Here is a 15841-nt window from a genome sequence, read left to right as displayed (position 1 = left end):
AAATGGCAATTAAGTCCTAAATCTCCCAATATGCTCATGGCCATTATTTTAGGAGCTGATGAGAAGACCTGAATTCACTAATTGTGTTTATTTAGTTATGCTAAGACTGAGTAAATACATCCACTGAATACCTTACAGGGATACACTTCTTTCTGCTCCGACTTTAGAGCATTCAGATATTTAAAATTCTCTCCTGTAAAATTAAGATGTTCTGGAATTTCTATGTCTATTTATGAGGTTTCTGTCCATAAAATGATTAAGGGATTTATCTGAGTAGATTTGGTATTTAAATCGTTGTTAACATCTCTATCAGGAGAAAACTAATGAGCAAATTCATCAGCTGTGCTGACATTTTTACTCCTTTCCCCTAAGGTTTGGTTGATCATAATTAATAAATAAAAGAAAATGCATTTGCATTTCCCTAAGCCTGATACAGCACAGCAGAGAGCAAGGCAGAGAGCAGTAAACACATTCTTTACCTAATCAAGACTGGAATACGGTTGAACGTGGTTCATGATACCAATATGTAGCATAATAATGATATCTTTGCATCATAACCCTTCTATCATTTCATTCATGGACATAGTTCTCACCAAAGATTCTAAGCAAAGCCCTTTTGAACAAGATCACTGTGGGGTTCGTGTCGATTTCTCTGATTTAGAGATTAAGTTGTTTTCTTTCTCCTCTGAAGACTTCTGGGATCAAGGTATGTTTCTCATCCCTATTCCATATACCTCTGGGGAAAAACTATCATGGAAGCACTGACACACCTGAAACGGCCACTGGAACATCTACAGATCTACCCTGAGGAGAGGAGTGCTTCTGGAAGGACTGTGCTGGAGGAGAAGCCACAGCCCCATTCCCATGGCTGGAGGCCATCAGGCTACATCTTGTTTTTTTCAGAGTGGAACCCTCAGCGACCTCCAGGAAATAGCTCTTGTCTCCCACCCATAACCTGAGCCCTGTTTTGAGGAAGGCAGAGGACACTCTACCTGAGGAACTGCTCCCGAGGCTTCAAGTAGGGCGTTGCATTCACCTTCATGGTACGCTTCCTTACAGTCCCGGCAGAAGACGAACTGCAGAAGAAAACACACGTGTTAGGGACGGGCTTGCTGGTGCCTCGAGCAGTGACGTGCCTTTCTTTTTCTAAGCTCATTATATTCAGGCCTCTGACTTGGGCGATGGTTTCTGAGCCACATTGCTTTTTGCAAAGAGAAATAAAATTATATTTTGATGGCACTGTTCACTCTTTTCTAAAGAATGTTCCAAGTGTTATAGTAGGGTCTCAGAGATGAATGAGTCACATTTTCTTTCTTCAAGATGTTTCCAGCCTAGTAGAAGAAACAGTAATGGGAATAAATACCTGTAGTAAAGTGTTATTGGTGTTAGAATAGGAAGAAAACAATTTCATTCAAGAATTTCAAGTCTAATATTTGCTTACCTAGAGGATTTATATGTCTGTGTTAATGGGCTTATTTTTGTATTAAAAGCCTATCATGGAAAGAAGAAATGGGCTGTCATGGGCTGAATTGTGTCCCATGACACAATTGAAGTTGAAGTTTTTTTTTGCTCAAAATATAAAACTTTCATTTTTATTTTTTTATTGAGGTATAATTGGCATACAGCATTATATTAGTTTCAGGTGTATAACATAATGATTTGATATTTGTATATCTTGTGAAATGATCACCACAATAAGTCTAGTTAACATCTGTCACCAAACCCAGTTACAGAATTTTTTTCTCATGATGAGAACTTTTAAGATCTACTCTCTTAGCTACTTTCAAATATGCAATACAGTATTGTTAACTGTAGTCATCACTGTATATTACATCCTTATGAGTTATTTATTTTATACTTGGAAGTTTGTACCTTTTGACTCACTTCACCCATTTCACCCACTCCCCATCCCCTGCCTCTGGAAAACAAATATCTGTTCTCTTTATCCATGAGCTTAGTTTTTTGTGTTATTTTTTTTAGATTCCACACATAAGTGAGATTCCACAGTATTTATCTTTCTCTGTCTGACATTTCACTTAGCGTAATGTCCTCAAGGTCCATCCATGTTGTTGCAGATGGCAAGATTTCATTCTTTTTTATGGTTGAATAATATTCCATGTGTACTGTATATATAAAATATATATATATGCCACATTTTCTTTATCCATATCTTGGCTATTGTAAATAATGCTGCAATGAACATGGGGGTTGAGTATATGTTTTTGAGTTAGTGTTTTCATTTTCTTCTGATAAATACCCAGAAGTGTAATTCCTGGATCATATGGTGGTTCTATTTTTAATTTTTCAAGGAACCTCCCTAACTGTTTTCCATGATGGCTGCACCAAGTTACATTCCCACCAACAGTATACAAGGGTTCCCTTTTCTCCACATCCTCGCCAACATGTTGTTATCTTTTTGCTAATAGCCATTCTAACAGGTGCGAGGTGATAGCTCTTTGTGGTTTTGATTTGCATTTCCCTGATAATTAGTGATGTTGAGCATCTTTTCATGTACCTGTTGGCTATCTGTATGTCTTCTTTGGAAGAATGTCTATTCAGATCCTCTGCCCATTTTTAAATCAAATTGTCTGTTTCCTTTGCTATTGAGTTGCATAAGTTCTTTACATATTTTGGATATTAATGCCTTATTAGATATATGATTTGCAAAGATCTCGTCCCAATCAGTAGGTTGCTTTTCATTTTGTTGATGGTTTCCTTTGCTTTGCAGAAGCTTTTTAGTTTGATGTAGTCCCACTTGTTTATTTTTGTTTTTGTTGCCTCTGCTTTTTGTGTCAATTTCAAAATAAAAAATAAATAAATCACTGCCAAGACTGGTGTCAAGGAGTGTACCGCCTTTGTTTTTTCCTAGGAGTTTTATGGTTTCAGGTCTTACATTCAAACCTTTAATCCATCCTGAGTTAATTTTTGTATATGATATGAGAGAGGGGTCCAGTTTCATTTTCTTGCATGTGGCTGTCCAGTTTTCCCAACACCAGTTTTTGAAGAGACTGTCCTTTCCCCATTGTGTATTCTTGGCTCCTTTGTTGTAGATTAATTGACCATATATGCATGCATTTATATCTGGGCTCTCTGCTTTGTTCCACTGATCTATGTGTCTGTTTTTATGCCAAGACCATCCTGTTTTGATTACTATAGCTTTGTAATATATTTTGAAATCAGGGAGCATGATGCTTCCAGCTTTATTCTTCTTCCTCAAGATTGCTTTGGCTATTTGGGGTCTTTTGTGGTCCCATATAAATTTGAGGATTGTTTGTTCTATTTCTGTAAAAAATGCTGTCGAAATTTTGATAGGGTTTGCATTGAATCTGTAGATTGCTTTGGGTAGTATGGACATTTTAACAATATTAATTTTTCCAGTCCATGAACATGAAATATCTTTCTTTTATTTACGTCCTCAATTTCTTTCATCGGTGTCACAATTTTCAGTATACATGTCTTTCACTTTGTAAAGGAAAAACTCAGTTTTTCCTTCCTTTCTAGGAAAAAACCCAGTCCTCCTATGTTTCTCTCCTATGAGTCTCCTTTACTACTCACACAGAACACTTTGCTTCTGACACTTTGGTCATCAAATGTGTGTGGGTTTTCCCCACAATAACAAGCAAGGCTCTCACACCAGCTGGGTGTCCTATAATTTGCTCAGTTTTAACACTATCTACCGACAGATGGTGTCAGATCTCACATGCAAGGGTTCAGTCCCACAAAACCTGCCCCCTGCCCCCTCACCAACTTCAGATGCCAGTTGCAAGCTCTGGTTATCACCTGTGCTTCTGACCCACCAGGTACAGGTCCAACAACCCCCTCCTCAGGTTCCATTAATTTGCTAGAGTGGCTCACAGAACTTATGGAAACACTTATGTTTGCCAGCTTATTAAGGGCCATGGTAAAGGATACAGATGAACAGCCAGATGAAGAGAGACACAGAGAGAGGTCTGGGAGGGTCCCGAGCTTAGGAAGTTCTCTTTCCGTGGAGTCAGGGTTCATCACCCTCCCAGTGGGGATGTGTCCACCAATGTGGAAGCTCTCTGAACCCTGTACTATTGGGATTTCATGGAGGTGTCCCCAGATAGGTATGATCAATTATTAACTCTGTTTCTAGCCCCTCTGCCCTCCCTGGAGGATGAGGGGTGGGACTGAAAATTCCAAGCTTCTAAACATGGCTTACTCTTTCTGGTGACCAGCCCCCATCCAGGAACCATTCAGGAGCCCATTCAGTCGAAAGAACAAAAGATGCTCCTAGTGCTCTTATCACTTAGGAATTTACAAGAGTTTTGGGAGCTCCGTGCTAGGACCTGGGGAGCAGAGACCAATATATATTTTCTATCTCACACACTTCCTTGGTTAAATTTATTCCTATGTATTTTATTCTTTTTGAAACAATTGTAAATGGGATTTTTTCCCCTTGATTTCTCTTTCTGATAGTTTGTTATGAGTGTATAGAAACACAACAGATTTTGGTATATTGATTTTGAATCCTGCAATTTTACTGAATTCATTTATTAGTTTTAACAGTTTCTTGATGGAGCCTTCAGGCTTTTCTTTATATACTATCATGTCATTTGCAAATAGTGACAGTTTTATTTCTTCCTTTCCAATTTGGATGCCTTTTATTTCTTTTTCTTGCCTAATTGCTCTGGCTAGGTTTCCAGTACTCTGTTGAATAAAAGTAGAGAGAGTGCACATCCTTGTCTTAGTCCTGATCTGAGAGGAAAAGCTTTCAGCTTTTCACCATTGACTATGATGTTAGCTGTGGGCTTGTCATATAGGGCCTTTATTATGTTGAGGTATGTTCCCTCTATACACAATTTGTTGAGAGTTTTTGTCAAAAAGGATGCTGAATTTTGTCAAATGCTTTTTCTGCATCTATTGAGATGATCATATGATTTTTACCCTTCATTTTGTTAATGTGATGTATAATATTCATTGATTCATGGATATCAAATCATCCCTGCATCCCTGGAATAAATCTCACTTGATCACTGTGTAGGATCCTTTTAATGTATTGTTGAATTCAATTTACTAATATTTTGTTGACAATTTTTGCATCTATGTTTTATCAGGAATATTGGCCTTTAATTTTCTTTTCTTGTGTTGCCCTCATCTGGTTTTGGTATCGGGGTAATGCTGGCCTCATAAAATAGTTTGGAAGTGTCCCCTCATCTTCTATTTTTTGGAAAAGTTCGAGAAGGTTTGGTATTAAATCTTCTTTGAGTGTTTGGTAGAGTTGAAGCTGTCTGGTCCTGGACTTTTGTTTGTTGGAGGTTTTTGATTACTGATCAATCTCCTTATTGGTTATCAATATGTTCAGATGTTCTATTTCTTCATGATTCAGTCTTGGTAGGTTGTATATTTCTAGGCATTTATCCATTTCTTCTATGTTGTCCAATGTGTTGGTGTGTAATTGTTCATAGTAGTCTCTTATAATCCTTTGTATTTCTTTGGTATCAGTTTTAACATCTCTTCTTTCATTTCTCGTTTTATTTATTGGAGTCTTCTCTCTTTTTTTCTTGGTGAGTCTAGCTAAAGGTTTGTCAATCATACTAAGTCCCAGTACCTCAGAATGTGACTGTATTTGGAGACAGAGGCTTTAAATAGTGAAGTAAGGTATTAATGAGGTCATTAGATGGGTCTTAATCCAAAATGACTGGTGTCCTTATAAGGGGAGATTAGGACACAGACAACAGATAGACTGAGAGAGGACCATGTGAGGACACAATTAGAAGGAAGCCATCTTCAGGCCAAAGAGAGAGGCCTCAGAAGAAACCAACCCTGCTGACACTTTGTTCTCGAACTTTTAGCCTCCAGGACTGTGAGAAAATAAATTTCTGTTGTTTAAGCCCCCCAGGCATTGGTACTTTGTTGTGGCAGCCACAGGAAGGAATCCGCAGGCTGAGGTGGATCTTCTCATTTAGGTGCTAGTTCTCCTTTTAACATTCATACACCACAGAATTGGAGAGACCAAGGGATCAACTGCCCTCCACCCTTCATCTTACAGAGAAGGAAGCTGAAAACCCAAGCTGTTCCCCCATCGTCTGGAATCACTGGACTCCTCCAGAACGCACTTCACCATCACCAGTCATGCTCTAGAGGTTGCTGTAGTGGCTGGGGGTGTGGGGTCTGCAGTCTCACACATGGGACTGGAGTCACCATCCCATCGCCTGCCAGCCAAGACACCTTGAGAAACTCACCTTTGTGTCCATGCCTCAGTTTCCCCCTCTGAAAAATCAGGATAACAATAACTATCTCATGTGACCTTTATGAGAGGCAGGTGAGATAACACACACTAACTGGCTACAACCATGTCTGGCACACAATATGTTCTAAACTTTAAGGAGATGCCAGCATCTCAACCCAAATTTTGTGGGACATAAACTTTATTTAAAGGTTCAGGTTGGTGGGAGAGGGGTGTGTGTTGGGATGTCCGCACACAAATCATCAACACCACCAAGTTTTAACTTCTGACATTTTTATTTTCCCTGAACTGAAAGCTAATCCAGTGAATAGTGAATGAATTGGATCCTAGAGTTTCCTCTTTAAGTTCGTTTATTTATTTATTTAGGTTTTTGAGGAAGCTTGGCCCTGAGCTAACATTGGATGCCAAGCTTCCTCTTTTTGCTGAGGAAGACTGTTGCTGAGCTAACATCAGTGGCAATCTTCCTCTACTTTATGTGGGATGCTGCCATGGCATGGTTTGATTAGTGGTGAATGGTACTAGGTCGGGGACCAGGATCTGAACCTGCGAACACTGGGCCACCGAAGCAGAGCATGAGAACTTAACCACTATGCCACTGGGCCGGCCCTTAAATTCTTTTTTTCTTTTTTTTTTTTTAAATGTATCTCCTCCTCTTTTGGTTTGCCTCAGACCCATCACTCTGTTCTTACTCGATATGTTGAAAAAAACGTGGACAGCACGGTTCAGTCACTGAGAAGAGCTCACCATGTGATTCCACCTCCCTGCTTTCTCTGGAAGCGAGTCTGATCTCGTGGCGTGACAGGGAAAACGCTTCATGTGTTATTAGCGAGTGGATGAGATATAAAATCAGTTTCATGGTAAGGGAACACCCTGGAGGTTGATCATTTTGTCAGAATAAATAGGCCTTTCCTGACACAAAGGCATTAAATTCTCTTTCACATTGGTACTGCAGAGAACACACTATTAAAAAAATAACAGAAGAGAAAGAGCATATGAAAATTAAACCCTCACCACTTCAGGATAGCGAAAGGAAAGCAAGAGCTACAAGAATATGCTAGTGATAATTTAACATTAATGCACTTGTTAATTTGCTATTCAGAGAGTATAACTCAAATCTAGATACACCATGCCGTGCGCGTCCTAGTTAAGTAACTAGAATCTGTCTCATATGAAACAGGGAAATATCTAGAAGGTCTGGTTGGATCTCGAATATGTTCAAGTTTTTAATTACATCATCCAGAACTCAAGGCAGTCAAGCAGGTGCTTGTATGAATGCTTAGGCCTTCAGTTCCCAAACTGTGCGTCCAGGAACCCTGGGGTGCCACAACAAACTCATGGGGGTTCAGTGGGGTATTTCAAATTTTGGAGGAAAACACAGTGATACTCAATGTCAGTGGGACATTGTGTGAATCGCTAACGCAAGGCAGTCCATGGTGTTAATATGGACTGTGCTACCCTCCTTTTGATGACGTCATATCTTTGCAAAGCTGGATGTTTGGGGTTGCTGTGATTAAAAATGGACAACTATTATGTGAACATCTGTTTGGGACAGGAGACGTTAACTAAGAATGAAATAAAAATATTTTTTCTCTCAATTTACATGAACTATTCTTTCGAATGACTATTAAGTGGTTGAGACATTCTTATTATGCTATTTGGACCTACATATTTAATGAACAGAACTGTTAGGCACTTCTTTCAGCCTAGAAGCACCATGAAAAACTTACTGAGCCACTAAGGGCATGGTGAACAGACGAAATTTGGGGAACTCTAGCTTAGGCAGATACAAAACTTCTTGAGATAATGTTTTGGGTCCATTTGCAAACACTCCCAGTGGCACAGGTATTTCCAGAGAACTTGAGGAGAAAACAGATCTGGTGCCAACATTTCATGTTCACTGTTGACCTGCATGTCTCCGTCTGGGGCGCATGGATCTTGCTTAACCAATTAAGCAATAATGTAGAAGGCTGCAATTTCCCTAGGGACTTATTATTAATTACCTGTGGTCTCCCATTTGCTGAGGCTCTCTTAAAATGCTTTGTGAGTAAATACTAACTGAATGAAAGGGACTACCATCTAAATAGTATATATAGTCCTCTCTATATACTATAGCACTATATAGTATACGTTTAGTATATGATTTCATGTTTTACAATATATATTTTAGATGTTGTCCAGGTCCAAGATTTTTTCATTCTAAAAGTAAATACTCAGCACATATTTATTGCAAAGCAAAAATATGACTTGAATGGTAAGAATAGTTCCGCTATTACTTATTAGAAAAAAGAAGTTTGCCTTGTTGAACTTATCCTTTGCTAAATAGTTGTTTTAAAATTGTCTATCTCATCTTAGGCACACAGATGAGCTAATTCCTATAGTTAAATGAAGCTGTAGTACTATATAGTACATATGGTGCAGCTATATAGTATAATTTTCCTGGATTATTTCCTTTTGAGGTAGATCTGACAGATGCCACCAATTTCCATAGTTAATTTTTTAAAAGAATTTTTTAAAGCCTTTTAAAAAATATAAAAGTAATACATACTTATTCTACTGGTTATCTAAACTCTACCCTCTTGTTAGATTTGATTAGAAAACAATATATATGGACTATATTATCTTAGCTCCTCTGATGTTAGTTTTATGTGTCAACTTGTTTAGACTATAGTCCCCAGTTATTCAATCCAACGTTGGTCTAGGTGTTTCTGTGAAAGTATTTTGTTGGCCCATAAGGGCTGTAGTCAGTTTTGTTTAAGGAAGAGAAACGATCCTAGATAATTGGGTGGGCCTGATTCAATCAGTTGAAAGGTTTGAAGAGCAGAACTGAGGCTTCTCCAAGAAGAAGAGAGTCCATCTGTGGACAATGGCTTCAGGCTGTGCCTGAGAGTTCCAGCCTGTCCTTTCTGGTGGCCTTTCCTACGAATTTAGGACTTGCCTAGCCAGTCGTACAATCACATAAGCCAATTCCTTGCAATCAGTCTCTCTCTGTATACACACAGATATAGATATACCAATATATAGATAGATATATCTATATTTATACCTCTATAGACCTATGGGGACAACTGACCTATGGAGTCCATATCTGTATCTATCTCCATATCTATCTCTATCTCTATCTCTATCTCTATCTCTATCATCTCTATATCTGTATCTGTCTCCTATGGGTTCTGGCTCTCTGGTGGAACCCTGGTGGATACAGCTCAGCTCCTATAGAAAAAATTTTACTAGATCAGTCTATTTTTACTGGGTCAGTTATTCTTTTGCAATAGGACTGATGTAAAAAGCAACTATTCCAATTGTCCATGTTATTTGCAAAATTGTAGTTCAAATCTCTTTCCACACTTGTTTTTAATCCCAAATACCCACAGGACAATTTGTCTTAGAATTCAACACCAGGAGCAAGTTAATCACTCCCAATAGCGTGATTGTTTTTCTTTATTTGACAATCAACATGGTGATCCAACATATTTTTCTCTTTGGATGAGCTGCCTGGGAGGCTAGTGCCAAACTTTTCATTTAACTGTAGGAATTAGCTCATCCATGGTGCCTAAGATGAGGTAGACAATTTTTAAACAACTATTTAATACAGGATAAGTTCAAAGACAAACTTCTTTTTTCTAGTAAGTAATAGCCAAATCATTCTTACCATTCAAGTCATATTTTTGCTTGGCAATGAATATGTATTGAATATTTATTTTTAGAATGAAAAAAATCTTGGACCTGGACAACATATAAAATATATATTGTAAAACATGAAATCATATAGTGATATTAATCCTTTTAAGAATCAGATATAATTTAAGTGTTTAAAAATAAAGCCTTAAAGTCAGGGAGAACTGGAGTCAGGAGCCTTCTCTATCATTTATTATTTGTGTGATCCCAGCATCTCTTTGCTTTAAGTTTTTGCATCTGTGAAGAAGAAATAATAAGATCATAAATATTGAACACGGTTTCTGGCACACAGTAAATGCAATAAATGGTTTTCTCATAGACTTAAGATGCTTTGTAAGCAATAAAATTCAATAGAAGAGTGAGATGACAGTACAGGACTTTGTTAGTTAAAGCAATTCCCAGTACATTCATAATAACTATTGTTATGTGAAGATCCTGAGGGAAACTGAGGACCTCCAAGGAAATGCCAAGCTTGTCACCTCCCCAGAACTGCTGTATAGAAAGGGACACTCGCCTCGCTTTGCTCTTATACGTGCAGAGGTATTGTCACTGTCAATCCCATTAGAAAATCATGTAGTACCACACAGCTATATGAATTGCCCATCACGTTTATCACTCAATATCATGTCAGTAGAGAAGTCATTTGATTGACGTTTGAGTTGATTTCCCATATGCCCGTAATGGACACATTCAAAAGGAGATGTATGTATATTTTCTCTTTGGAAACATGGAAAGGAGTCAAATGAACAGCTTCTAATGCAACTGGAACATTCAAGTAGCTGCTGATCAATAAAGTTGAGAGCCAGTCAGTACCTATAATTGATGACCCTCAAAATGAGAGCTTGATTCTTAAAGTTGAATGATTTCTATATGAAAAGCCAAAATTTCTTTGTGTCTGTTTTCTGTCATGACAGCATCTATTATAAAAGTATTTTATTAGGCGCCATTTATTTTTTTCTTCCACATTTCTGAAGTTCCATTTTCAAAGAACAGGAGAGAATCAAATACCATCTTAGGACCCCTTACTATAGTCAAGGGGAACATCGCAAGCACGAAGCACACATTTGTACTTCTTTGGGAACAGAGGAAATATTTTTCTTTTAAGTGTATGACTTTCCAGAAGATGGCAGCAGTGATATATAAGATTCAGCCTCAGTGTGTTAAAAACAGTATATCAAAGAATAAGGCTCCCCATAGGGTGACCAGCCACTGGTATATGCAAAACGCGTTCTGACAAGACAGTGCCACAGAACAGAAATGGTGTTAGATTATAATGCACTAAAACACAATTTTGAAAAGAAGAAAGTCAGGTTATTTCCTTTCAAGTACACAACATCTTAAAATCACAGAATCTCATGGTGAGAAGCAATCTTAAACCGTGCCATGCTCTAAACACAAACAGATTAAGACAATCTTTCACATGCAATCTCTAAATGGTTATAAATAAAGAACTTTAAGGAGGCTGAATATAGCTCAGTAGCTGAATTCTTTTGTATTTTTCAAATTCTATACTGATCATCGGGGATGGTTAAACAATGCCTTCTAGATTCCCACAAAACACTGTGACATCTATTGCCCCCAGGTTCCATCCTCCAAATTATTATTTCTATTATTATTTTTTACAGGGAAATAGTCACCCTGAGCTAACATCTGTTGCCAATCTTCTTCTTTTTTTTTCCCCCCTCCTCAATGTCCCAGTGCATGGTTGTATATCCTAATGCTAGGTCCTTCTAGTTCTTCTACGTGAGCTGCCACCATAGCATGGCAACTGACAGATGGGTGGTGTAGTTCTGCGACAGGGAAGTGAATGCAGGTTGCCAAAGCGGTGAGAGCACTGAACTTTAACCACGAGGCCATCAGGGCTGGCTCCAAAATTATTTTTGTTTTAGGTTTTAGATTGCTTTACTTTCCTTGGTTTAATTTCCATTCATGGGAGCTCTTAAAAGAACTCTGAAAATTCCCTTTTCCTACACCACCATCTATCTCATCAAGTACAAGTATGTACCCATTGAATCTTTTGGTTGTGTACTCTTAATTCATACACCCACTGTGAGTACAAGCCAGCGGAAAACCTTGTTATCATCTGTCTCAGAACCAGGGACCTATACGAGAAGATGAGCTCACAGAGTGAAGACACCATATGAGCCAGCTTACTTTCAACAGGGCTGACCTCAGAATCTCTAATTAACAGAGATGTCTAATCAATGCTCCGGACAGTGAAGGTGGTGCTCCTGGGGATGGTACTGTTGGGAATTGAACGGTCCTGTCTATAATTATAGGCAAAGATGTCTAAACTTACTTCCTTCTTCAAAATATTTATAGTTTTATTTATACACTTAAAAATGTTTATTGGCCATTTATTTCTCCTTTTCTTTAATGGCTTTTGTGAGACATAATTCACGTAGTCATGGGTTTTAAAAAATAGTTTCTGTCTGTTTTGAGCAGATAATACATGCACACAGCACAAATTCAAAAAGTGCAAAATGTATACAATTAAAAATAAGTTTCTTCCTTGGTCAGCTAGAAAGCTTCCCAGAGATAATCACTGTCACCTGTTTGTATCCTTCCAGAAGTTTTTTTATGCATTCAAAAATATAGATAGGGGCTGGCCTGGTGGCGTAGTGGTTAAGTTCACACACTCCACTTTGGCAGCCCGGGTTTGCCATTTCGGATCCTGGGTGCGGACCTAGCACCACACATCAGGCCATGCTGTGGCGGGGTCCCACATACAAAATAGAGGAAGACTGGCACAGATGTTAGCTCAGCGACAATCTTTCTCAAGCAAAAAAGAGGAAGATTGGCAATAGGTGTTAGCTCAGGGCTAACCTTCCTCACAAAAAACAAAAAAGAAGAGAAGAAGCAAATATATATACATATGCTATTTTAAGACAAAAATGGTATAGAAAATATTGCATTATGTCTTGTGCTCTGCATCTTGCTTTTTCATTTAATACGTTTATAGATTGCTCTCTATCAGTGCAAGTTGAGCAGCCTCATTCTTCCTAAACAGCTACATGATATTCTAGTCGATAGATGTCCCTCGATACATGTAACCAGCCCCTTATGGATGAGCATTAGTTGTTTGCAATATTTTCCCATTATAAACAAAGCCACAGGGAAGGTCATTCTTCATAGGTCATTTTGCACATGTGAAAGGAAATCTGTAGGAGAAGTTTCTAGAAGTGAAATAGCTGGGCCAAAGGGCATGTGGATTTAAAGTTTCGTTGCTTTTGTGAACCTGCTGTCCGTGGAGGATGTGCTAGTCCCACGCCCAGCAGCAAGGTGCGTGAAGGTTGGGTCCCCTCTCCTCCCCTCCCCAGCACGCTGTGTCACCGGTGACGGCCTTGGTCGAACATCAGCATGAACAGAATCTCAAACAAATCATAGGCTTGTTGCTAAGACCTTCTTTCTCCACATCGCATCACCACGGAAACAGGTTCCTGGCTAAAGAAATAACTCTGAGTCACTTTTGAGTCTTGTCCGTACAGCTGAACCAGGGTCAAGAGCAGCTGGTGGTCTGCCCCCACCTTCCTTTCCCTGCTCCTTGTGCCTGGGGTCTGTGACAAGGTGCCTGGAGCCTGTCGTCTCCTTGTTCAGACTGGCCTGAATTTGGTCCTCTTGTGGGGAAAGGACTTTAAGTGAATTTTAGTCTGGTGGCTTCAAACACTGACAGCCAATAAATTGGAGGTCCAGGTTAGAGAGAAGGAAACAGGAGACAAGGGAGCATCCAGTTCACTCACCCACGCTCTGTCCTGAGCCCTTAACTTGGAGCAGGACAGTTCTCAGCACCACCAGCCAGGAATTGCCTACAACAGCAAAGAGCAGGGGCACTCAGGGGAGCGGTGACAGGTATGATTTACGGCAGCCATCCTCTCTCCCTAATTCCTCCAATTCTTCTCTTACTCCCTCTTTGCTGCGATCATTTTAAAGAACGGTTCCTGTGGGGACAGTCCCCACCTCCCTGGGGACTTGACCTCCCTTGTTTCCAAAGGCTAAAGTAGGATTTGGCTGCAAGCTGGGACTCTTGTAAGCAATTGATGATGATGCTCACACCATCCATGCTCATCTAAACCAACGTCTTGGAGGGCACACTTCTGTATCTAACCGGAAATTCCCTTTCACATCTTGCAAGGCCGGCTCAATTTCGTTTTAAAATCAGCATTTCCCAGACCTTATGGAGCACTTGGCTCCTTCCAGAGATGGAGCACTGGTCACAGAGTATCAAATTCAACACCACTTTCGAATATTGCCATTCATTAGTGGACCCATTCAAATATTGCCATTAATTAGCGAACATGTTTGAATATGGCCATTCATTAGCAAAATGCACAGCATATGTCTTCTATAATTTTTAACTGGTCTCTAATCCTTGTGACCTTATCATTTACAATCTGTAGCAAGGCACTAGACTCTGTAAAAATGATTACACTATGCCAGTCAAAATGTGAAATCCAAGCCATATGGCAGTCTGAGCCCAATTTGTCCCATGTGCCTGTGGGCATCCTTCTGCTCTCCAGCATAGCAGGGGGGACTAAACGCTTCCCTTAAACACCTGGGTCCAACCCCAGGCAGGCTCAGCTTTGGAAAGGGGCCAACCATGTTGGCGGCACCCCCACTGGCACATCTTAGAGACTCTTGTCTTTGGAGGTTTTGCAGCTTGTCAAGGATGAATCAATCAACCAATCAAAATTATACATCAAACCTCCATTGTGGGTTCAGCAAGTTTCACAGGTGCCTCAGGAGCACACCTGTTCCTGCCCCCCTCCCCATAGCCTCAGCCAATAAGGTCAGGGTATATTTCTCTCAAGTACTGTCTCTTTCTTATATACCTGTATTAAATGTTTGTCCCGCTATATGAAACTCTTTTTGAGTATCTCCTCTTTGAAACAGACAGGACTTGTATCTTAGTCATCATTGTTTCCCCAAGATCCAGTGTCTGGAACATAGAAGCTGATCAATGTCTGTTTACTGCACGCCAGGTGCCCAACTCAAGGAGCTTACAACTCCACTTGGGAGACAATGCTTACGGAAAACAAAAGAGCCAGAAGACAATATCATACGATCTATAGTCGTGTGCCGAATTATCTGCAGGATGCAAGTCTGCAGGGGGGAGATCGGGCGGGTTAGGATTGGTAGAAGTGGCATTTGGTTTTTTGCCCTTTGCATTCTATTCCCTTCTCAGGCAGCAGTTCTAACATCAGGCCTCATCCATCACCTCTGCTGACAGCTCCTCACAATCTCCCCCCAGTCCAGACCTCCCTCCTAAGCTGCGTGCTGCCTGTGGCATGTTTCCATTGGATAGGTTGCATTGCTTCATATTCAAGTCAACTCAAATTCTGTGTGATTATGGTGAGACTGTTGGAGGAAAAGAATACTGGGATAAAAGAACAGAAACTCAGCGTGTTGACTTGAGTGGTAAAGAGGAAGGAACAGAGGAGGAGGGAGCCCCGTGCAGTTCCCTGAACAGGCTCTGCTCACCTGCAGGACCCACCTTCCTGGCACTGCCCCTCCTCTTTTCCTGCCCTTACATGCTCAGCACAGACCTCAGATTCTCCCAGAAGCCCATCCTGCATCACCTGGTTTTAGGGAGGGACCCCTCTTGTGTCCCCCACAGTGTGTGCGGGTCTTGATGATACAGAACCCACGCCAGTGTATTTTTATTATCTGTTCACCTGCACATTTTCCTCCCTAGCTGGTAAGCCTCATGAGGTCACAGGCTACCTTAATCTTATGCATATTGCCAGGCCTAACAGAGCAGTTGTCACACAAGCTGGAACGGACAAACATCTGTAGAATGAAGGGGCAGTGGGAGCTCGAAAAGTCTAACCTCTGAAGAGCATGAGGATAGCACAGTGTCAGGACCAACCATGAGAACGAGGAGGTCAGCCCAGGGAACAGGAGGAACGAGCCTGAGACTTTCAGAAAGAGGGAGTTCTTCGTGACCTTTGGGCCCAC

At 40.1% G+C, this 15841-nt stretch overlaps 1 protein-coding gene across 3 annotated transcripts in view; it reads right to left on the bottom strand.

The window, feature by feature from the left end:
• Positions 1-15841, bottom strand: part of PRKN (parkin RBR E3 ubiquitin protein ligase) — a 1211604-nt gene that overhangs the window by 41959 nt on the left and 1153804 nt on the right. For all 3 annotated transcript variants that reach the window (XM_046670682.1, XM_046670681.1, XM_046670680.1), the window contains exon 10: positions 993-1076. In XM_046670682.1, the coding sequence (XP_046526638.1) occupies positions 993-1076 (84 nt within the window). The remainder of the gene's footprint in view (positions 1-992; positions 1077-15841) is intronic.

The sequence above is a fragment of the Equus quagga genome, chromosome 8 (assembly GCF_021613505.1).
Source record: "Equus quagga isolate Etosha38 chromosome 8, UCLA_HA_Equagga_1.0, whole genome shotgun sequence".
In the NCBI taxonomy this organism is placed as follows: Eukaryota; Metazoa; Chordata; class Mammalia; order Perissodactyla; family Equidae; genus Equus; species Equus quagga.
Note: the sequence above shows the minus strand (reverse complement) of the source record. Positions and strands in the feature narration are given on the sequence as shown.